The sequence below is a fragment of the Hypanus sabinus genome, chromosome 31 (genome assembly GCF_030144855.1).
Source record: "Hypanus sabinus isolate sHypSab1 chromosome 31, sHypSab1.hap1, whole genome shotgun sequence".
Classification (NCBI taxonomy): domain Eukaryota; kingdom Metazoa; phylum Chordata; class Chondrichthyes; order Myliobatiformes; family Dasyatidae; genus Hypanus; species Hypanus sabinus.
The window spans coordinates 28,089,949-28,110,803 of record NC_082736.1 but is presented as its reverse complement, the minus strand read 5'-3'; the positions used below and the strand labels follow the sequence as shown (position 1 = coordinate 28,110,803).

Genomic DNA, 20,855 nt, shown 5'->3' with positions numbered 1-20,855 from the left:
TTCTTATTTTGAATTTGTCCCCCCTTCTTTTCCAGTCCCGATGGAGCGTCTCGGCCCGAAACGTCGACTGCTTACTCATTTCCATAGAAGCTGCCTGGCCTGCTGAGTTCCCCCAGCATTTAGTGAGTGTGGGGCTCTGGATTTCAGAATCAGAATCAGAATCCTTTATTATCCCCAAGTACGAGGACACATACAGGGAATTTGATGCCAGTTTCCCTGAGCTCTCACTGTCCAGAATTACATCTTCCAACATCTGAAGATGGGCTTCTGCCGGAAATGTCAACTGTCTGTTCCTTTCCATTGATGCTGCCTGACCTGCTGAGCTCCTCCAGCACTTAGTCACTCTCAAGTTAAATACCATTTCCCTTTAACAAATCCAGGTTGATTTTCTTTAATCAATCCTGGCGTCTGTTAATTCGGTCCATGATTAACAGTTATAAATGTTTCCCCACCGCCTTGATTAAAATGACTGACTGACTGCCGCAGATGAATTTATTGTCACACCCACCCAAATGCATATAATTTATAATTAACTATCCTCTGCTCAGTGGATTTTTCCTTTCTGTTGATATTTCCTTGCTTATACCTGGAAAAATTGCAGCAGTTTCTGTCCTCCCACTCTAGAAAGAGTCTGTTTGCTGAGCAAATAGCGGGTTTGAGGGATGATTGTCTCTGAGTCATAATCTCCAGCTAAACACAAACCTGTTGGCTGACAGGAGCATAATTACTGTTTAACACAGAACACTCTTCGCTCCGTCTGCCGAGGAAGACGGGGTTTTCTGGTGGCCACTCGTTCTAATCCCGCTTTCCATTCCCAGGCCGCTCTCAGGTTGGAGGAGCAGCACCTCACGTTCTGCCTGGGTACCCTCCAACCTGTGACGGGATGAACGTCAGTTTCTCCAACTCCCCCCCACCCCTTCACTCTTTTACCCTTCCCCACACTGACTCTTACCTCCCTCTATTGCCCCTCCCCTTTCTCCCACGCTCCTCTCTCCTCTCCTATCAGATTCATTCTTCTCCAGCCCTATACTCCCTCCATCTGTACCCTCCCGGGTTCTCACCATCCCCGTCCCTACCCTCCTTTCTCCTCATCTGGCTTCACCAGGAGCTTGTCCTCCTTCCCCTCCCTCCTCAACTTCCTACTCTGGCTTGTTCTCCCTTCCTTTCCGGTCCTGCCGAAGGGTCTCGGCCCAAAACATCTGCTGGTTATCCCCCCTCCATAGATGCTGCTTGACCTGCTGAGCTCCTCCACCTTTTATTGTGTTTGCTGCTCCGTATTTCTGGCATCTGCAGAACCCCTTCTGTTGTTTTAACATAAAAATAGCAGAAATTGTTCACTCATACAGGGATGAGTTTACATCCTGGTTTATGCACTGAGTGTCTTCAGACAGCAGTTACCTCTCTAAATGGTTACCTCGACCGTCTTACTGATTTAGTGATAACAGTGCAGAATAGGTCCCACTGGCCGTGCCGCCCAGCGACCTCCTGCCCGATTTAACCCTAGCCTCATCCCAGGACAATTTACAATGATCAATTAACCTAGTAAGCAGTACGTCTTTGGATTGTGGGAGGAAACCCGTTGCATTCCACAGGGAGGACGTACAAACTCCTGACGGAGGACACCGGGATTGAACTCTGAACCCTGACAGGCCGAGCTGCGACAGCTTTGGGCTAAGCCGCGAAGCTACCATGGCTGAACTTGTCCCAAGAATGCCGTCTTGGGACAGCATTCACTCATCGTGTGTTGTGTCGTATACCGCGGGCGATCGCGGTCGCACGACCGTGACTGTTCTTGGCAAATTTTTCCACAGAAGTGGTTTCTTTCTGGGCAGTGTCTTTACAAGACAGGTGACCCCCCTCCAGCTATTATCGATATACTCTTCAGAGATTGTCTGGCTGGCGTCAGCGGTCGCGTAACCAGGACTTGCGATCTGCACCGGCCACTCACACGACCGTCCGCCACCTGCTCCCAAGGCATCGTGAGACCCTGATCGGAGGGCTAGGCAGGTGCTACACCTAGCCCAAGGGCGACCTGCAGGCCAGCGGAGGAAAGGAGCACCCTACACCTCCTCTGGTACCTCGACCCTGCCACCCATTACCCCCTCTGAATGGTTACCTTGTCTATCTTGTCCAGCCACTCCTTGTTGGAGGCCAGCTCGGCCATAAAGGCTTGGTGTTTCTGCCACTTGGTGTGGAGGTTCCGAGCCTCGTCGTAGGACATGTCCTGGGCAGTCAGCATCTTCTCATTGATCCACAGTGTGAGCTGGGGGGTAACAGAGTAAAGAGAAAGATGTAAAAACAGGGCAAGAGGACATTAAGCCCGCTCCGACATACAACTAATCATGAAGAGACCCACCTCCACCCCAGTTACCCGTCCGCGCCTCGTCTCTTAGAAGCCTTAGGTCCCACACCACCAGGTTCAGGAGCAGTTATACCCTACACCCTGATGAATAAACATTCCTCTCCACACATGCTGCCTGACCTGCAGAGACCTCCAACATTTCCTGTCTGCCGCTCTGGATTTCCAGGGTCGTCAGAATCTCTTGTGCTCACCCTGCCACCATCAGGCTCCTGAACTGGTGAGGATAACCTCATTCATCGATACTCTGAGCTGATTCTACCACCGACAGACTCACTTTCCAATACTCTTTACAACTCATGTTCTCAGTAAATTTTTTGGGCACAGTTTGTCTTTTCTTTTTGCACATTTCACATTACGCATAGCTTTTCATAAAATTCCATAGTATTTCTTCTTCCCGTAAACGCCTACAAGAAAGCTCAAGGTAAATTTATTACGAAAGGACAGACAAGTCACTATATACAACCCTGAGATCCGTTTTCTTGAGGGCAAGGACAGGATTTTCTGTTCAAAGGCTTTGGTGTTCTCATACGTGGCTGCATCACTGGTGTGGGGACACCAACGCCTTTGGATGGAAAATCATACAAAAGGTCGTGGATTCCGCCCAGTCCATCACGGATAAAGCCCTCTCAACTACTGAGCACATCTGCATGAAACGCTGTCGTAGGAAAGCAGCATCCGTCATCAGAGACCCCCACCACCCAGGCCGTGCTCTCTTCTCGCTGCTGCCATCAGGTAGAAGGTACAGGAGCCTCAGGACTCGCACCACCAGGTTCAGGAACAGTTACCACCCCTCAATCATCAGGAAGGAGGTACAGGAGCCTCAGGACTTGCACCACCAGGTTCAGGAACAGTTACAGCCCCTCAACCATCAGGAAGGAGGTACAGTAGCCTCAGGACTCGTACCACCAGGTTTAGGAACAGTTACCACCCCTCAACCATCAGGGAGGAGGTACAGGAGCCTCAGGACTCACACCACCAGGTTCAGGAACAGTTACTACCCCTCAACCATCAGGGAGGTGGTACAGAAGCCTCAGGACTTGCACCACCAGGTTCAGGAACAGTTACCACCCCTCAACCATCAGGCTCTTGAACGAAAGGGGATAACCACACTCATTTGCCCCATCCATTGAGACATTCCCACAACCAATTATCTCACTTTAAGGACTCTTCATCTCATGTTCTCGTTACTTATTGCTAATTACTGATATTTGCATTTGCACTTTGATGTCTTCTGCACTCTGGTTGATCTTTCACCGACCCTGTTAGAGTTACTAATCTATAGATCTGCTGAGGATGCCCGCGGGAAAATGAATCTCAGGGTTGTATGTGATGACTCAGATACTAAGATTCATCTTAACCTTTGAATTACACGATGCTTGCGGTAATACAAGTGCACTTTGAAAATAAATTTCCCTGGAACTTCTATGCAGCAAAAATAGGGTCACGGCTGAAGAATCCACAACACAAGCCCTGGGAAGTGTTCTGACTGCTGACCCTGCCACGTGTTCACACCAGTGTAGAGAAATTCCTGAATTTGTGGATCAGATTAAGATTTATTCAGCAGACGTGTATCAAATAAATGTGAAACGTGTTGTCTGCATTAACAGCCAACACACCCGAGGACGTGCTGGGGGCAGCCCGCGAGTGTCGTCACGTTTTCTGCTGCCAACGTATCACACCCACGATGCTTGGTAAAACAACACAGAACAGAACAGACGGCAAAACATGGCCCTTTCCTCTCTCCCACACACACACACACACGGAAAGCTCTCCAACTCCGGGACACGTCTCGTTTCCAACTGACCCCTCTCAGTGTCAACTCCCAGACCAGCCGACTGGCGCCACGGCTCGAACGCCAGGCGCACCAACTGACGGGCCCTCGTGCCCCCCCGGACGAACGCTGAACTGGGACAGCCAAACAACCATGGATGTCCTTCGCTCCCACGCCCACATTGAGCCTGGAGCAGAGTCCAGGACTCCAGATGTTTCTTGCGCACCCCGCCCCCCCAACATTACTGGCTTTTCGAGTGCGGAGCGGAGGCCTCAATGCTGGCTATCCTTCATCACCCATCCATGTCGCTGCAGTTCTTCCGGTAAGATGGTAGCCTCTCGAGTCCAAACAAAGGTACGGTTGTTCTTCCTTTGTATTTCCGTGCGATCGCAAGACAATACCGAGAGTATCGAGTGCTGCTGGTCCGTCCCACTGGTGAGCTGCCTGATGATGGTGGAGCTGGACTTGTTGCCGGTGGCTACAGCCTCCCAAGCTCCAGCAAACAGTGCAAAGGGATTTGCCTTGGACATCTTCATTGTGATTGCGTGGCTCTGTTGGGCCCCGCTAACGTAGAACGCGGCAAGTCCGGTCCGCTCCTTCAGCTGGAGAGCCGCGTGCACAGAGCCGGCCTTTGCGCCGCGGGCTTGCCTGCTGCAGCCGAATAGGGAAGGAGATGGCGGAGCCGGTGCGGGAGAGAGCTGGAGTCCACGTTGGGTTGAGAGCTGGCCCTCCCGTCAGTGCAGCTCTCCTGTGTTCACTCGGTGGGAGACGAATTAGAGTGCGTTTGTCTACGGCAGCACCAGAGCGCGATCAGGAATGCTGCACTGTTAGAGAAAAAAAATCTTTTTTTGTGAGTGTATGTTTTTGGCTATCATAACTATATGTGCTCTATGTGACTATTGGGGTACTGTGCTTTGCATCTTGTCCCCAGAAGAATGCCATTTCTTTTGGCTGTGTTCAATGCATGGCTGAACGACAATTAAACTTGTGCAGTGTGGATCGGGGCCTGACCGCTAACTCTGTCCATAAGCCCTAATAGGACCTCTGACCTCACTGTCCCTGAACCCTAACCTGACCCCGTCTCCCTTCTCTCTGTCCCCAAAACCATCCCTCCGAACTTAAAATGACCACAGAGCCTAGGGCCACGATCATGACGGAGCACGCTCCACCTTGCATGAGATCCTTCTCTTGTTAACAAGTGGCCAGCACTACAACCGCAACCGTCGATGGGAAGTTTCATGGGGCAAGACTTCGTTCTTAGTCTCTAAGCGGTTTAGGTTTGTTTGCCAGTAACCGCTGCAGAGGGGTTACCAAGGATGGCTGATCGACGCAAAGCTCAGAAGCTTGGTGAACCGTGAGGGAGATGGTTTCGCTGCTACAGGACAGTATTACGTCTCTTTACCGACCTCTCGCTCGGAGCTGCCGGAGGAAGGTCCCTGGGTTCGAACGGTCTCTTTCTTGCCACCTCGCTCGGTGCTTCCAGAGGAGGATGTCTGCGTTCGAACGGTCTCTCCGTTTCTCTCCCCATCTCGCTCAATGCTATAGAGTCCTGGGTCTTTGTTTAATCGACGCGGTGTGCGGATTGGACTCTGTAGTTCTCGTTCTGATATGTTTCTGGCCTCTGGTTGCGACCTTGAATCGGGACCGACCGGCTCTGCAGCGTGAAGTAAACGAACGCCACAAAGCAAGACCGAACTGAAACAAACATGCCCGGTACCAGTCGGATGATTTGTGTGCCTTGTTGTCCTATATTCTGCGTTTTTCACTCTTTTTTTTGCTGTTTGCATGATTGGTTCTTCCTTCTTGTGCGTTGTTTCTCTTTGAACGGGCTACACGGTTTTTATATTCTTTGTTTCAAGGCTGTCTGGATGTATCCTGCATACGTACTTCGATGATAAATGCACTTTTGAATCCTTTTGAGTCTCGTCCCTTGGATTGAATTTGTACTTCAGCCAACATACGCGCATCTGAGGCCATATTCCTTAAATAGGGCACCTCCACCTCAATGTGGTAGCAGTAGATGTACACCTGATTTATATAATTCAGAAGTACGCCCATGATTCATGTGGTTTAGGTTAATGCTTAGGAGGCATTTCCCATCAGCAGCCACTAGGGGGTGCTGCAGAGTAGCTTTTGCTGTTAAGAATTTAAAGCTGAATGTTTCAGCCACACAGGTTTTGTACGACCAGCAATGGTCAAGCAGTAGATACAGGAGTTTCTGAGTACGTGTTTCAGGATGAGTAACCAGTGACATTCTCCTCGGATCTCTGACCACAGCACCAGGCTCCTGAACCACAGGCGATTCCACAGGTGCCGGAAATCCACAGCATTCACGGAAATTAATGGATAACTGGCACTCGGACCACGGACCTTCCTCAGGACTTGGTCCGAAACGCTGACCGACTATTCATTTCCGTGGACTCTGCCTGACCTGCTGAGCTCCTCCAGCATTCTATGTGTGAGGTGCCCAAACCAGCACACTCAACTCAACTCTGAACTGATTCTAACACTTACATGTCTCATTTTCAAGATCTCTGCAACTCAGGCTCTCAGTATTATTTATTTACTTTTTAAAAAATGTGCACAACTTGTCTTCTTTTGCATATTGTTTTGTCAGTCTTTTATTTCTTCATAAAATTCTTTACTTTCCTGTAAATCCCTGCAGAGAAATGAACCACAGCCTACGCTGATCTATATGTACTCAGTAAATTTTCTTTGACTTTGGAGAAAATGTGATTTAGGAACCCCTGCAAGTACCTCGTTGAAAAATTTTGAAATTCAATTCCCGTCTAAAAGTTGCTGTTGTAGGTGGTCTTATACACTGAAGAGAATGATTTGCACTATTTTTAGTGCAGATTAAAACGATTAAGCCCGCTGTTGTTTCGCTAAAGAACACTAAAACGCATTCCGAATAAGGAGAGTGTACATGTCAAGCTATCTGGGCAGCATAACCCAGGGGAAAGGCAAACTGAAGTTACCTCCTGGCAATCCTGAAGGAATTTCTGCAGCTCCAGGTTATCTTTCAGCTTGTCAGCAAGGTCATTGGCAGTTTGGCGATTCCTCCGATGTCTGCAATTATAAGACAAATTTAAGTTTCAATCAGGAATGGCACCAGCAAGGAGGAGCAATGCAGAGTACAGAGACAGTCATGATTATTGGGCAACTCTGGTCAAAGTGTTCCTATAAAAATTAACTGTACCATAAAAGAGCCATATCTCTCCAATCCCCATAATTTATTTACTTTAACACCAGTAAAAGACAAATAAAGATACTGCAATATTCAAAGAACAATGAAAAGGGAATGTGACGAGCTTTCATCGGTTGAGGGCGAAAAACAAAAAGAAGCCAAGAAACTGAAGCAATCCGCGGCCAATAACTTGCATGAAACCGCTCTCCCCCATTTTACTGTCCCACCTCATGCCGGCCCCTCCCGCCATCTCAGTCCACGCCCTCATCCAGGGGTCCCTACCCGGGAACGCTTGTTGAACGGTAGGGGTCCATGACTTAAGAAAGGTCGGGACCACCCCCCACCCTCCCCGTACAGTTTGGAAATTGCAGATGTCCTCCCAGCACCCATCTGAGAATTTTAAGTTTTAATAGTCATAAAGAAGCACAGCACAGAAATAGGACATTCAGCCCATCTAGTCAGTGCTGGACCCTTTAAACTGCTTACTCCCATCGACCTTCATATCCCTAACATCCATGTTGCTGCCCGAACTTCTCTTAAATGTTGAAACCGAGCACACTGAAGCCGTTTGTGCTGGCAGCTCGTTCCAAACTCTCACCACCCTCTGAGCGAAGATGTTTCCCCTTAAACATTTCACCTTTCACCCTTAACCTGTGACCTCCGGTTGCAGTCCCACCCAACCTCAGTGGAGAAAGCCTGCTCGCATTTACCCCTATCTATACCCCTCACAATTTTGTATACTGCGATCCGTTGTGGTGCGATGGCGAGCGGATGGCGGGCGATCTCTGAGCTGGGTTTCATTCCCGCTGCTGTCCGTAAGGACTCTGCACATTCTCCCTGGGATGGCATGGGTTTTCTCCAGCTGCCCTAGTTTCCTCCTACGTTTGTACGGCTAGGGTTAATGGGCAGTGGGCACTGGAAGTGTGGTGGCACAATCCTCACTGATTTGAGCTGAGGAAAGCCACGTTTCGATGTACACACAGTACGCTTTCAATGAGCTGGGGGGGAGACCGACTGTACGTATTTTGCGTCGCTGTATCTTTACTGATATTCTATACGGGCTTGCTGTTTAATACGTGCGAGGACTGGTGTGTGCTTTGTGTGACTGTTGGTACTATGTCTTGTACCTTGACCCTGGTGTAACGCTGTCTCATCTGGCTGTATTCATGAGTATTTACCTATGGGTGAATGACAAACTTGAATTGAATAAAGTTAATCCTTAATTCAAATCTTTTTCATCTAAATTCCAGTGGGTGTGAACCAACCAACTAAATTTCTCTTCAAACCAGACAAGTGCTGCCCCACATCCAAGGAAATGATCTGGATCGGAACGAAGGAATTAAATTTGAAGATGATACTGACATTTATACAGCACACAGTGAAAAACGTTGTCTAAGATTACAACAGATAGAAGTTTAACTTAGACAAATGGGCAGTGATGCATTTTAGGAAGTTTTAATACAGGTTTTATGGCTGTCATACACGAGTTGTGCTTTTGTACTGCCGGACATTGCTTGTACTGGCTGGTTATTTGATTTTATTTAATGTTTATTTATTTTATTTGTTGTTTAATAGCATTGAGTATGAGAGTTGCAAGCTCATTTTTGCTGTATTCGTGCATGACAAATTGTACTTTGCAATAAAGATTTTCATTTCATTTCTCATTGAAGCAGTGCAGGACAACAGAATCAGGTTTAATATTACCGGCATATGCCGTGAAATTTGTCATCTTTGCAGCAGCAAAACAATGCAATATATAATAGAAAATGTGAATTACTTCAAGTGTATATATAGTTAAAGAAGTAGTGAGGTAGTGTTCACGGGTTCAACGTCCATTCAGAAATCGGACGGCAGAGGGGAAGAAGCTGTTCCTGAATTGCTGAGTGTGTGTCTTCAGGCTCCTGTACCTCCTCCCTGATGGCAGAGGGGAAGAAGCTGTTCCTGAATCACTGAGTGTGTGTCTTCAGGCTCCTGTACCTCCTCCCTGATGGCAGAGGGGAAGAAGCTGTTACTGAATCGTTGAGTGTGTGTCTTCAGGCTCCTGTACCTCCTCCCTGATGGCAGGGGGGGAAGAAGCTGTTCCTGAATCGTTGAGTGTGTGTCTTCAGTCTCCTGTACCTCCTCCCTGATGGCAGAGGGGAAGAAGCTGTTCCTGAATCGTTGAGTGTGTGTCTTCAGTCTCCTGTACCTCCTCCCTGATGGCAGAGGGGAAGAAGCTGTTCCTGAATCGTTGAGTGTGTGTCTTCAGGCTCCTGTACCTCCTCCCTGATGGCAGGGGGGAAGAAGCTGTTCCTGAATCGTTGAGTGTGTGTCTTCAGTCTCCTGTACCTCCTCCCTGATGGCAGAGGGGAAGAAGCTGTTCCTGAATCGTTGAGTGTGTGTCTTCAGGCTCCTGTACCTCCTCCCTGAGGGCAGAGGGGAAGAAGCTGTTCCTGAATCGTTGAGTGTGTGTCTTCAGGCTCCTGTCCCTCCTACCTGATGGCAGAGGGGAAGAAGCTGTTCCTGAATCGTTGAGTGTGTGTCTTCAGGCTCCCGTACCCCCTCCCTGATGGCAGAGGGGAAGTAGCTGTTCCTGAATCGTTGAGTGCGTGTCTTCAGGCTCCTGTACCTCCTCCCTGATGGCAGAGGGGAAGAAGCTGTGTGTCTTCAGGCTCCTGTATCTTTTTTGTGACGATAGCAATGAGAACTGGCGTGGCTTGGGAGATGAGGGTCCCTAACGATGGATGCCGCCTTTCCGAAGCACCGCTCCTTGATGCTACGAAGGCTACTCCGCAACTTACTTCGATGCTCTGCGTTAGCAACCCCTCCTCTCCCCCCCCATACCAGACGGCGACGCAGCCAGTCAGAACGCTCTCCACGGTACATCTGTAGCAGTTTGAGAGTGCCTTTGGTGACATGCCAAATTTCCTCAAACTCCTAATGAAATGTAGTCACCGTCAGGCCTTCTTAGCAGCTGCATCGACACGTTGGGCAATGCTGTACAGCTCTAAAAGTCGGGCTTACAATCCTTCTGCATGTTAATCCATCTGCTGGATCAGCTTGTAAACTTCTCAAAGCTAGTAGGATATGCATTTTACTTCCAATAAGACCAAGGAAACCAAAATCTTCCAGGAAAAAATACATACATACTTTGGAAATGAAAGTATTTAGAATAATCAATAATTTTTCATGTTACACCAGCCATTTTGAGTAACGGAAAATCATATTTTTCACAAAACTTTTGTCACCTTATGTTGAAAAATGAGAATTTTCCACTGATTTCCGGCAGTGGGTGGTATAACTGTAATATTATCCATAGTTTGCGAATGAATGAGACCCAGTCTTGAACGATACAGATATACATCGTGGATACTTCAAGATGGTGGCGCGATGCAGCCACTTTGGAATGAATATCTGTTATCTGTCAGTAGGAAGCCATGCATAATCCTGACTTGATGGGGACGGACGTGAGAAGCACGGAGGAGCATCCGGTGAAACTTCAGACATGCCTGTTTCGCTGCCGCTGCTACTGTGCGATCGAGAGATCTCCGGAGAGGAAGGCCCCGAATCCTCGGCTTTGCCTGTCGCTTGGCGGCCGGGGCCGGGGTCGAAGCGCTCGGCAGAGATGGCGCTCGGTGTCGGAGGCTCGAAGTTTTCGGACGGACTCGGAGTTGGCTGTGATCGTGACTCCCAGAGGCTGCATCGAGAAGCTGCGGCGCTGGAGGTTCATGGCAGGAAGAGTTTTTCTTCCTTCTACCGTCTGCGTGAGATGACGGGCTGTCGGGGACTTTGAGACTTTCATTTACCGTGCCCGTGGTCTGCTCTTTATCAGACTACAGTATTGCTTTGCACTGTTGAAACTACGTGTTATAATTATGTGGTCTTTGTCAGTTAGTCTTTTATCAATTATGGTATTGTCTGCACTGTTGAAACTACATGTTAACTATAACTATATGTAACTCTGTGGTTTTGTGTAGGTCTTGTAGCTTTAGTTTTGTCTGGTGGGTTTGGAGCTCCTTTCCGGGGAACGTGCTAAGACGGTAGCGCGATATCGATATGCAGCAGCCTCTCCGGACTCTGGATTGGGGATTACCAAACGTTATGTGGTTTTTCTTGTTGTGGTCTGTTTTGTGCTTTTTCGTGATATCATTCCGGAGAATGTTGTCTCATTCTTTAACTGCATTGCAATTGAGGTTTATAAATGACAATAAACTGAATCTGATATAGATGCAAAAGCTAACCAACCTTTCGTCTATTGAGTCCACTTTCTCCTGGATCTTGTCAGCGTGGACATTCCCCTCGCTTATCAGTTTTTTACCAGAGTCCACCACGCTGTTGATCCTCTCCTCGTTGGCATCCATGGTGGTCACGATATCTTCGTGTTTCTTAATGGCAGCCTCGGCCATTTCCAAGGTGCCAGGCATCTCGGTGTGTGACAGCATGTACGCCTAAAGTTAAAAAAACAAAGCAAGGAAGAAAGAGAGATCCGATATGAAGTGCAAACTGTGGCGTACTTCTAACATCAGAACAGTAATATATGAGAGTGGATACCATAGTGGTTCCTCCCCATCATGGAACACTTCCAGGAAGGTCGGTTGGGGACGTAGCCTCAAGATTCGGGGGAGTAGATTTAGGACGGAGATGAGGAGGAACTGCTTTTCCCAGAGAGTGGTGAATCTGTGGAATTCTCTGCCCAATGAAGCAGTGGAGGCTGCCTCAGTAAATATATTTAAGACGAGGTTGGATAGATTTTTGCACAGTAGGGCAATTAAGGGTTATGGGGAAAAGGCAGGTGGGTGGAGATGAGTCCGTGGCCAGATCAGCCATGATCTTATTGAATGGCGGGGCAGGCTCGATGGGCAAGATGGCCGACTCCTGCTCCTGTTCCTGATGTTCTTATTCAGGAATCGGAACTCTAGGATCTTCAGACTTTCGTGCTGTGAGGACCGCTTCAGGCTGAAGCTGGCTGAAAACTGATTACCGGGACTCCACCTGCTGGCCTGACGCCCCTTGGGTCAGAATTCCAACACAGCCCAAAGCCCGCGAACAGCACATGCCTCGAACGCAGAAGCAGAACCCGAGGGCGGAGGATTCTTTCGGCCTGAGCCTTCCTCGGGCCACTGTTGGCAAAGTTCAAACTGCCAAGCCACCTGCCCTCCAAGCTATCTCATAATCACTTTCCACTCAGCCGGGCTCTTTTGTCGCTGGCAGCTCCCATCCCAACGCCCCCACCAAAATTCCCAATCCCCTTCTCCATTGGGGTAAGTGGGGGGGGGGTCTTGGCCTAAAAAGTAGACTCTTTATTCCACCCTGTTGATGCTGCCTGATTTGCTGAGTTCCTCCAGCATTTTCTGTGTGTTGCAGAACTTGGTGTTTTATCATCGTCTGCCTTCAATAAATACCCTTCGTCTATGTTGAATTTTATTTATTCCATTACAATGCTGCAATCCTATTGCCAGTGCTCATTCCAAACAGATACAGTTAATAGTGATGCCTCTATGGCTAATAATAATTTATTTCAGCGTCATTACTGAGAAATAGAGCTGTCTCTCCCCCCCCCACCCCCACACAAAAAAAAACTTCTTGAAAACCTTTCGCACTAAAATCCCTAGGAGTCATCTTTTCAGAGGACCTGTCCTGGACCCAGCAAGTAAACGTAATTACATCGAAAGCACTACTTCCTTAGGAGTCAGCGGAGATTCAGCATGAAATCTGAACTCGTGACAAACTTCTATAGAATGTATTGACTGGCTGTATCACGGCCTGGTATGGGAACGTCAGTGCTTTTGAATGGAAAACCCAACAAAAGGCAGTGAATAAAAACACAAAAAGCTGACAGAACTCAGCAGGCCAGGCAGCATCTGTGGGAGGAGGTAGAGACGACGTTTCATCAGGACTGAAGTAACATGGGATGGTCGAGGGGGGGATAAGAAGTGGGGGGAGGGATGAAGTAGAGAGCTGGGAAGTGATAGGCTGAAGGGCTAGGGGGAAGGTGGAGAATTATGGGAAATAAAAGAGAAAGAAAGGTAGGGCTGGGGGGAGATTATTGTGAGGGGAGAATAAAGAGAGAGAAAGAGACCAGACTAAAATAAAAGGTAGTGGATTTGGCCCAGTCCATCACGGGTAAAGCCCTCCCCACCACTGAGCACATCAACATAAAACACTGTCGTAGGAAAGCAGCGTCCATCATCAGAGATCCCCACCACCCAGGCCGTGCTCTCTTCTCACTGCTGCCATCAGGTAGAAGGTACAGGAGCCTCAGGACTTGCACCACCAGGTTCAAGAACATTTACTACCCCTCAACCATCAGGCTCCTGAACAAAAGGGGATGACTACACTCATTTGCCCATCCACTGAGGTGTTCCCTCAAACAATGATCTCACTTTAAGGACTCTTTATCTCATGTTCCCGTTATTCATTGCTATTTATTTACATTTGCATTTGCACAGTTTGTTATCTTCTGCACTCTGGCTGATCTTTCACTGATCCTGTTTAGTTACTATTCTATAGATTTGCTGAGCATGCCCGCAGGGTAACAAACCTCAGGGTGGTATGTGGTGACACATACTCCATGTACTCAGAAAATAAAATTTATTTTGAACTTTGAAAACATAAACCTTCACTGCCATTGGAGACAACATTTAAAAAAACACATTTTTTAAGTTGTTAGATGAACTAACGTAGAACCGAAGTTGTAGTTTTATCATGAATTGTACTTTTTTGACAAACTCATGTATTTTCCCCTGTACGTGGTGGTTCATCTCTACTTACTGTTACATGACTGGGGTGACATGGTAGCGTAGTAGTCAGCAAAAAGCTTTACGGTGCGGGCGACCCGGGTTCAAATCCCGCTACAGCCCGTGAGGGGTTTGTACGTTCTCCCGTGACCGGGTGGTTTTCCTCCGGGTGCTCCGGTTTCCCCCCCGCAGTCCAGGGACGTACCGGTTAGTAGGTTAAGCTGCCCCGTGATTAGACTAGGATTATACTGGGGGTGGGGGGGTGAATTCCAGGCAGCTCGGCTCCAAGGGCCGGAAGGGCCTGTTACGAATAATTACTATGAATTATTATGAATAAATAACGGTTTATCACCTTTCTCATTGGCTGAGAATTAGACTATCACCGCCATGATGTAATTGTGCAACCAGTTTTTATCTGAGGGATATTTTTATCTGAGGAAGCTTCTCTGATCTCAACTATAGAGGTGATGGATTTTTCTAGAGCTGCCATCTTACTGATCATTATACTGAATTACCATGAGTACTTCAAGAAGGCAGCTCATCTCAGGGGTAATTATAGATGGGCATATTCACTGGATTTGCCACCCCAAGATATACTTTCAGTCATCAGCTGGAGAGATTTTGAAGATAGCAATACACACACAAAACGCTGGAGGAACTCAGCAGGCCAAGCAGCGTCTACGGAGACGAGTAAACAGTCGATGTTTCGGCCCGAGAGCTTTCAGCAGGGCTTCCAGCATCTGCAGATTTTCTCTTGTTTGTGAGGCCAGGTGAGGGGAAGGTGGTTGAGTTGGGGAGGTGGGGGGTGGGACGATGAGCTGCTGGGAGGTGATCGGAGGAAAAAGTAAGGAGGAGGAGTCTGAGAGGGAGTGGAGGGAGGGGGACCGGAGGGAGGTGACAGGCAGGCGAGGAGACGAGAAGGGAGCCAGAAAGGGGACTGGAAAACGAGAGGAAGGGGAGGGGAAAGAAATGACTGGAAGTTAGAGAAATCAGGTTGGAGGCTGCTCGGACAGAAAATGAGGAGTTTTTACTCCAACCCGAGAGTGGCCTCATTGTGCCATGGACGGGCAGTGGGATTAAAACGGTTGGCCAATGGGACAACCTGCTCACTGCCGACTCTACGCCGGCAATTATTTTAAAATCACCCGGCTGCACGACACCCGCACCTTGCCCCAGATGTTTAGAATTTTTATCCTAATCCTCTGCCTACGCACACTAGCTGCACATTGTCAAGGTGTTTCTAGATTTAACACTGTGACTGTGAAAGGATTGCCCGTGCGAAAGAATACCTGATTGTTAAGGAATCCTTCAGCCTGCTTCACGTCACGCAGGAAGATCTGATAGCCGTACACTTGCGCCAGGAGATTATACCTATTCTCCCACATCTGGCTCAGTTCGTTCCAGCCCGTGTCAAGAGCTTGCAGCCGCTGGTGCAGGAACATGTACTGGGCATCCGTCTGGTCTTGCGTCACCTCCTCCCCGACGCTCCTCATCCGCTCGTAGTCGTTCCTGTAGTTGTCGATCTCCTTCTTGATGTTCTCATGCTGGGTGAGGAGCTTCTCGGCGTCGGCCAAGTTCGTGGCCATGTCCTCCGAGGCGATGGCGGTCTGCGTCCGGGACAGCCACGACTGGAAGTCGTCCAGGTCCCGCAGGAACTCCTGCAGCTTGCTGGCCTCGCCCAGCGACTCCTCCCGCCTCTTCATGGTGTCCTTGAGGTCCTCCCAGACACCGTTGATTTCCGAGAGCCTGGCCAAGATGGCCTGAGCCTGCTCCGGGTGCTCTGCGGCGAGCTTCTCGGCTTCTTTCTGCAGGTCGTCCAGTTTACCCTGGATGGCCTCCAAGTCCCGCTCCATCCCAGTCAACTTGCGCTGGAGGGCCATCACACCAGCCAGGTCGTTTCCGAGACTCTGGGTCGACTCGATGACTTTGGTCTTCTCTTTAATCCAGGACTTCGTTTCATTGCATTCAAGGTGGTAATTCTGGATGCTCAGTGCTGAGCTCAGGGCTTCCTTCTTCTGATCTGCCAGGCCCCGGAACTGATCCCAGCTGGAAAAAAGCACATTACAATAAAAAAGATATGTGCTTTGTTTCTTTTGGAGCATAAACATCAGCCCTCAAGAGCTAAACCTACATTCTCAGTAAAACCTTGCCAGTGAGCAGTGGAAGAGAAGATTAGAAGCATTCTTACAGATCCCCGTTGAACGCAGCTCCCCCACAAGAGGACAATTTCCAAACCCTAGCACACAGGGGACCAGAGTTAAAAAGACAAAGCTGAGGAGAGTTGTAAACTTAGTCGGCACCATCCTATGGAATACTAGCTTCCATAGTTTACTGTGTGCAGTTCTGGGCTCCTTATTTAAGAAAGGATGTGCTGACGTTGGAGAGGGTTCAGAGAAGATTCACTAGAATGATTCCGGGAATGAGAGGGTTAACATACGAGGAACGTTTGACCGCTCTTGGACTGTACTCCTTGGAATGAGGGGGGTCCTCATAGAAACATTTCCAATGTTAAAAAGCATGGACAGAGTGGATGTGGCAAAGTTGTTTCCCATGGTGGGGGGGTCTAGTATGAGAGGGCATGACTTGAGGATTGAAGGTTGCCCATTCAGAACAGAGATGCAAAGTAATTTTCTTTAGCCAGAGGGTGGTGAATCTGTGGAATTTGTTGCCACGGGCGGCAGTGGAGGCAAGTCATTGGGTGTATTTAAGGCAGAGATTGATAGGTATCTGAGTAGCCAGGGCATCAAAGTTTATGGTGAGAAGGCAGGGGAGTGGGACTAAATGGGAGATTGGATCACCTCATGATGAAATGGCAGAACAGACTCGATGGGCCGAATGGCCAGCTTCTGCTCCTTTGTCTTATGGTCTTGTCTTATCCAGGACATCTTCAAGGAGCGGTGCCTCAAAAAAAGGCAGCGTCCATCATTAAGGACCCCCGTCACCCAGGACATGCCTTGTTCTCATTGCTACCAACAGGAAGAAGGTATAGAAACCCGGAGACACACACTCAATGATTCAGGAACAGCTTCTTCCCCTCTGCTATCCAACTTCTGAACAGACAATGAACCCATGAACACTACCTCACTACTTCTTTTAATTTCTAATTTTGCAGCACTTATTTAACTACTTTATATGTATATATATTTATATATACTTACTGTAGTTTACAGTTTTTTCTATTATTTTATATTGCATTGCACTGCAGCTGCAAAGTCAATGAATTTCACAACACATGGGTGATATTAAACCTGATTCTCCTCGGGACATCCTGTGAATACTGAGACCTTGTAAATACTGACACCCTCTTGTTAAATAATCACCTTTGCTTAAATGGCTGTGTACTTAATGACAGACTCTGAGGGACCTGCGATAAATACCGCCACACCCTGAAGATGAAGATTAGCTTCATCTGTCACACGTTATGTCAGAACGAGCCGTGAGAAGTGTCGTTTGCATCACATGAAATGGGCAGGGATTGTGCTGGTAGCAGCCCACAGGTGGTGTCAAGCCCCCAACATGCCCACAATCTACTAGTCTCCACCCATACGTTTTAGAATGTGGGACGCCCGAAGGAAACCTATGCAGTCATGGGGAGATTGTACGAACTCGTTACCGACAGCGGCGGGTATTGAACTCTGGTGACTGCGCTAACCGCTATGGTACTATGACCCCGTTTCATGTAAATACGGCCTCCTCTGGAAGCACAGTGACTCCCAGAAATCTCCCGAGAGAAGTAGTGAACGATAAAACTACTGAAAGCTGACAGGAGGCCGCCTGCGTTAACTGGCACAATTCCACAGAATCTCCCTTTCCGTACGGACCCATGAAGCCTCCCATGAGTCCTAATATCCCCCCTGCTGATCCCCACACTCCTAGGCTCCCCGTGGCGGTTCCACAGAGGCACTTGCAAGGACTTCCTGCAATCTTGGCACACGATCAGAAACACACACACAAGTGCTGGAGGAGCTCAGCAGGCCAGTCAGCGTCTATGGAAAGGAGTACATAGTCGACGTCTCGGGCCCAGGACCTTCCTTCAGGACTGAGAAGGACAGGGGTGGGGGGGGGAGATGCCTGAATAAAAATGTTGGGGGGGGGTGGGAAAGAGTCTAGCTGAAACCAGGTGAGTGGGAGGCCACATGGCACAAGCTTCCAGGAAGGATAGGTGGCTGTGGTGACGGTCGAAGATTTGGAGGGCAGCAGAGATTGCAGAGGGGGAGCAGTGAGAGAGGGGGTTTCACCGAGCTCCCGTCGAAGGGACGATTTAAACTCCTGCAGGGAAGGCGTCCTTCGAAGAGACTGGGCAGTAGAGAACAGAAAGCTTCTCTGAAGCACCTGATGCTCCGACAAATGCTGCCAGACTCTCGGTGATTCCACGTGCACAGCGCAACGCCCCCAGACTTTAGATCGGTGTGTGGGTGGGCACGGAGCAGCTGGGCCGACGGTCTGTTTCTGCGCGCTATGATCCCAGCAACCAATCCATTACCAATGGACACCTACAACACTGCAAATGCGAATTTCCTTCATTGCACTTCAAAACTATTGCTTGGTGGGTGGTGGAGGGCTAATGCTTTCTGGGGGGGGGGGGAGGGAGATGGGGGCTCTCTTGTGGAAGGAGGGAAGGGGGCTCTATGATTGTCTTGTTCAGAATTCCTAGAGGCTGAGGGAAGATCTGATCGAAACGTAGAAAACCTACAGCGCAATGCAGACCCTGGATAGAGATTTATAAGGTTATGAGAGGCACAGATTGAGTAGACAAGGGAGTACAAGGTTCCCCTGCTGTCCGAAGGTAGAGCATTCCTATGAAACTGTTCGTAAGCCGAAATGCCGTAAAGCGAAGAAGCAATTATCATTAATTTTTATGGGAAAAATTTTTGAGCGTTCCCAGATCCAAAAAATAACCCACCAAATCAAACCAAATAAAACATAAAACCTAAAATAACCCGAACATACAGTAAATGCAGGAATGATATGATAAATATACACCCTATATAAAACAGAAATATTGTATGTACGGTGTAGTTCCACTTATCAAGATTGGGAAGACAGCGAGCCAAAATCGATTTAGAGAAAAAAAATCGGCACGTACACACAAGCGCATGTACATGCATGCGCGCACAACTGCCCGCACAAGGCTTCACGGTCATGGCAGTCTTTCGCGGGGTAAACACACGTATAAAGCTGGCGACACACACAAAATGCTGTGTTGCTTGAATTTCCAGCATCTGCAGATTTCCTCGTTTTTGCTGTATAAAGCGGGCGTCTTTTTCTCGTAAAAGCGAAAATCCTTTTTGGTTAGCGAAAACGGGTGCTAATGTAGGTTTTTGGTAACAGCGAGCTGCCGTAAAGCGACCGCTAGAAAAACGGGGGCTACCTGCATCTGGTTCCCAGGGTTGAAATGCCTAATACCAGAGGGCGTGCACTGAAGGTGAGAAGGGGATGTGAGGGGTAAGTTTTTTTACTCAGAGAGTGGTGGATGCCTGGTATGGGGGTAGAGGCAAATACATTCAGAGGCTTTTAAGAGACGTTTGGATCGGCACATGGATGTGAGGAAGATGGAGGGATGCGGACACGGTGTAGGGAAGAGGGATTAGTGTTTGTGTGTTTTTGATTTGCTTTTTAGCTGGTACAGCACAAGATTGTGGGCTGAATGGCCTGTTCATGGGGATGTACAGTTCTAGGTTCCGTATACCGACAAGAAGGACGAAGGGGAAAAGAGCACCCAAGACCAGCTTTCCGGTTAGCAAGCTGCGAGGTCACAAACATCCTGCAGAGTAAGTCAGTCACACAAGTGTTGCGAGAGAGCAGGAAGTTAGCAGAGGGAATAGCAGGTGAGAAAGCGTGAGGTTTCCACTTTAAAAGGGAGACCGAAGAAAAACAATTTATTTTATCAGAGTGAGAATAGAAAGTGCAAGGGGATTAAGGGCGGGCACCTAATGTGAAGAATAAAAAAAACACAGCTTGCGTGTAGTCATTATTGGAATGCTGGGCTTGACTGCAAGAAGGTGATTATACAGTATTGTTCAAAAGTCTTGGGCACAAATATATATAGCTTGCCCTAAGACTTTTGCACAGTACTGCAGTAATTTTATGTATTGCATTGTACTGCTGCCGCACAAAAAAAAAATCATTGTGAGTGATGATAAACCTGATTCTGAAACGGGCCTCCATTGCGGACTGAGAGTGGGAAGGGGGCAGGGAGAGGGGAATCATGTCTGGGAAAAGGGGACTGGAGAGGGAAACACCAGAGAGACATCCTGTCGATCAATAAACCAATTGTTTCGAATCAAATATCCTTGCCCTGCTGTCTCAGGACCGGGTGAGTCTGGAGCTGCACCACCACCAACTGCCCGGGCATTCCTTCTGCCCCACACTCTGACCTTGCCACTCCCAACATCCTTTGCTGTTGCCAGATCTGCAAACTCACTCTCCACTCCCCAGTGACAAATACAGTACTGTGCAAAGTTAGCGCCCCATCTCCCCTTCATACCCCACCCCTTATTTATTTATTTGTTTGTGTGTGTTTGTTTATTTATTTATTACGATTTCCTCCCCTTTTTTCTCTCTTTCATTCTTCTCCCTCTGTCCCTCTCACTATAACTCTCTGCCCATCCTCTGGTGCTCCTCTCCCACTTGCTTTCTCCCTAGGCCTCCCACCCCATGATCCTCTCCCTTCTCCAGCCTCATATCCCTTTCGCCAATCACCTTTCCAGCTCTTAGCTTCACCCCACCCCCTCCGGTCTTCTCCTATCATTTCGGATCTCCTCCTCCCCCTCCAACTTTCAAATCTCTTACTATCTCTTCTTTCAGTTAGTCCTGACG

The 20,855-nt window shown here is 48.4% G+C and overlaps 1 protein-coding gene across 4 annotated transcripts in view; it reads right to left on the bottom strand.

Annotated features, from left to right (window-relative positions):
- LOC132384011 (spectrin beta chain, non-erythrocytic 1-like) overlaps nt 1-20,855 on the bottom strand; it is a 444,742-nt gene that overhangs the window by 79,027 nt on the left and 344,860 nt on the right. For all 4 annotated transcript variants that reach the window (XM_059955276.1, XM_059955278.1, XM_059955275.1 and 1 more), the window contains 4 exons: nt 15,326-16,082; nt 11,545-11,747; nt 7,112-7,202; nt 2,117-2,263 (listed from right to left, as the gene is read on the bottom strand). In XM_059955276.1, the coding sequence (XP_059811259.1) occupies nt 2,117-2,263; nt 7,112-7,202; nt 11,545-11,747; nt 15,326-16,082 (1,198 nt within the window). The remainder of the gene's footprint in view (nt 1-2,116; nt 2,264-7,111; nt 7,203-11,544; nt 11,748-15,325; nt 16,083-20,855) is intronic.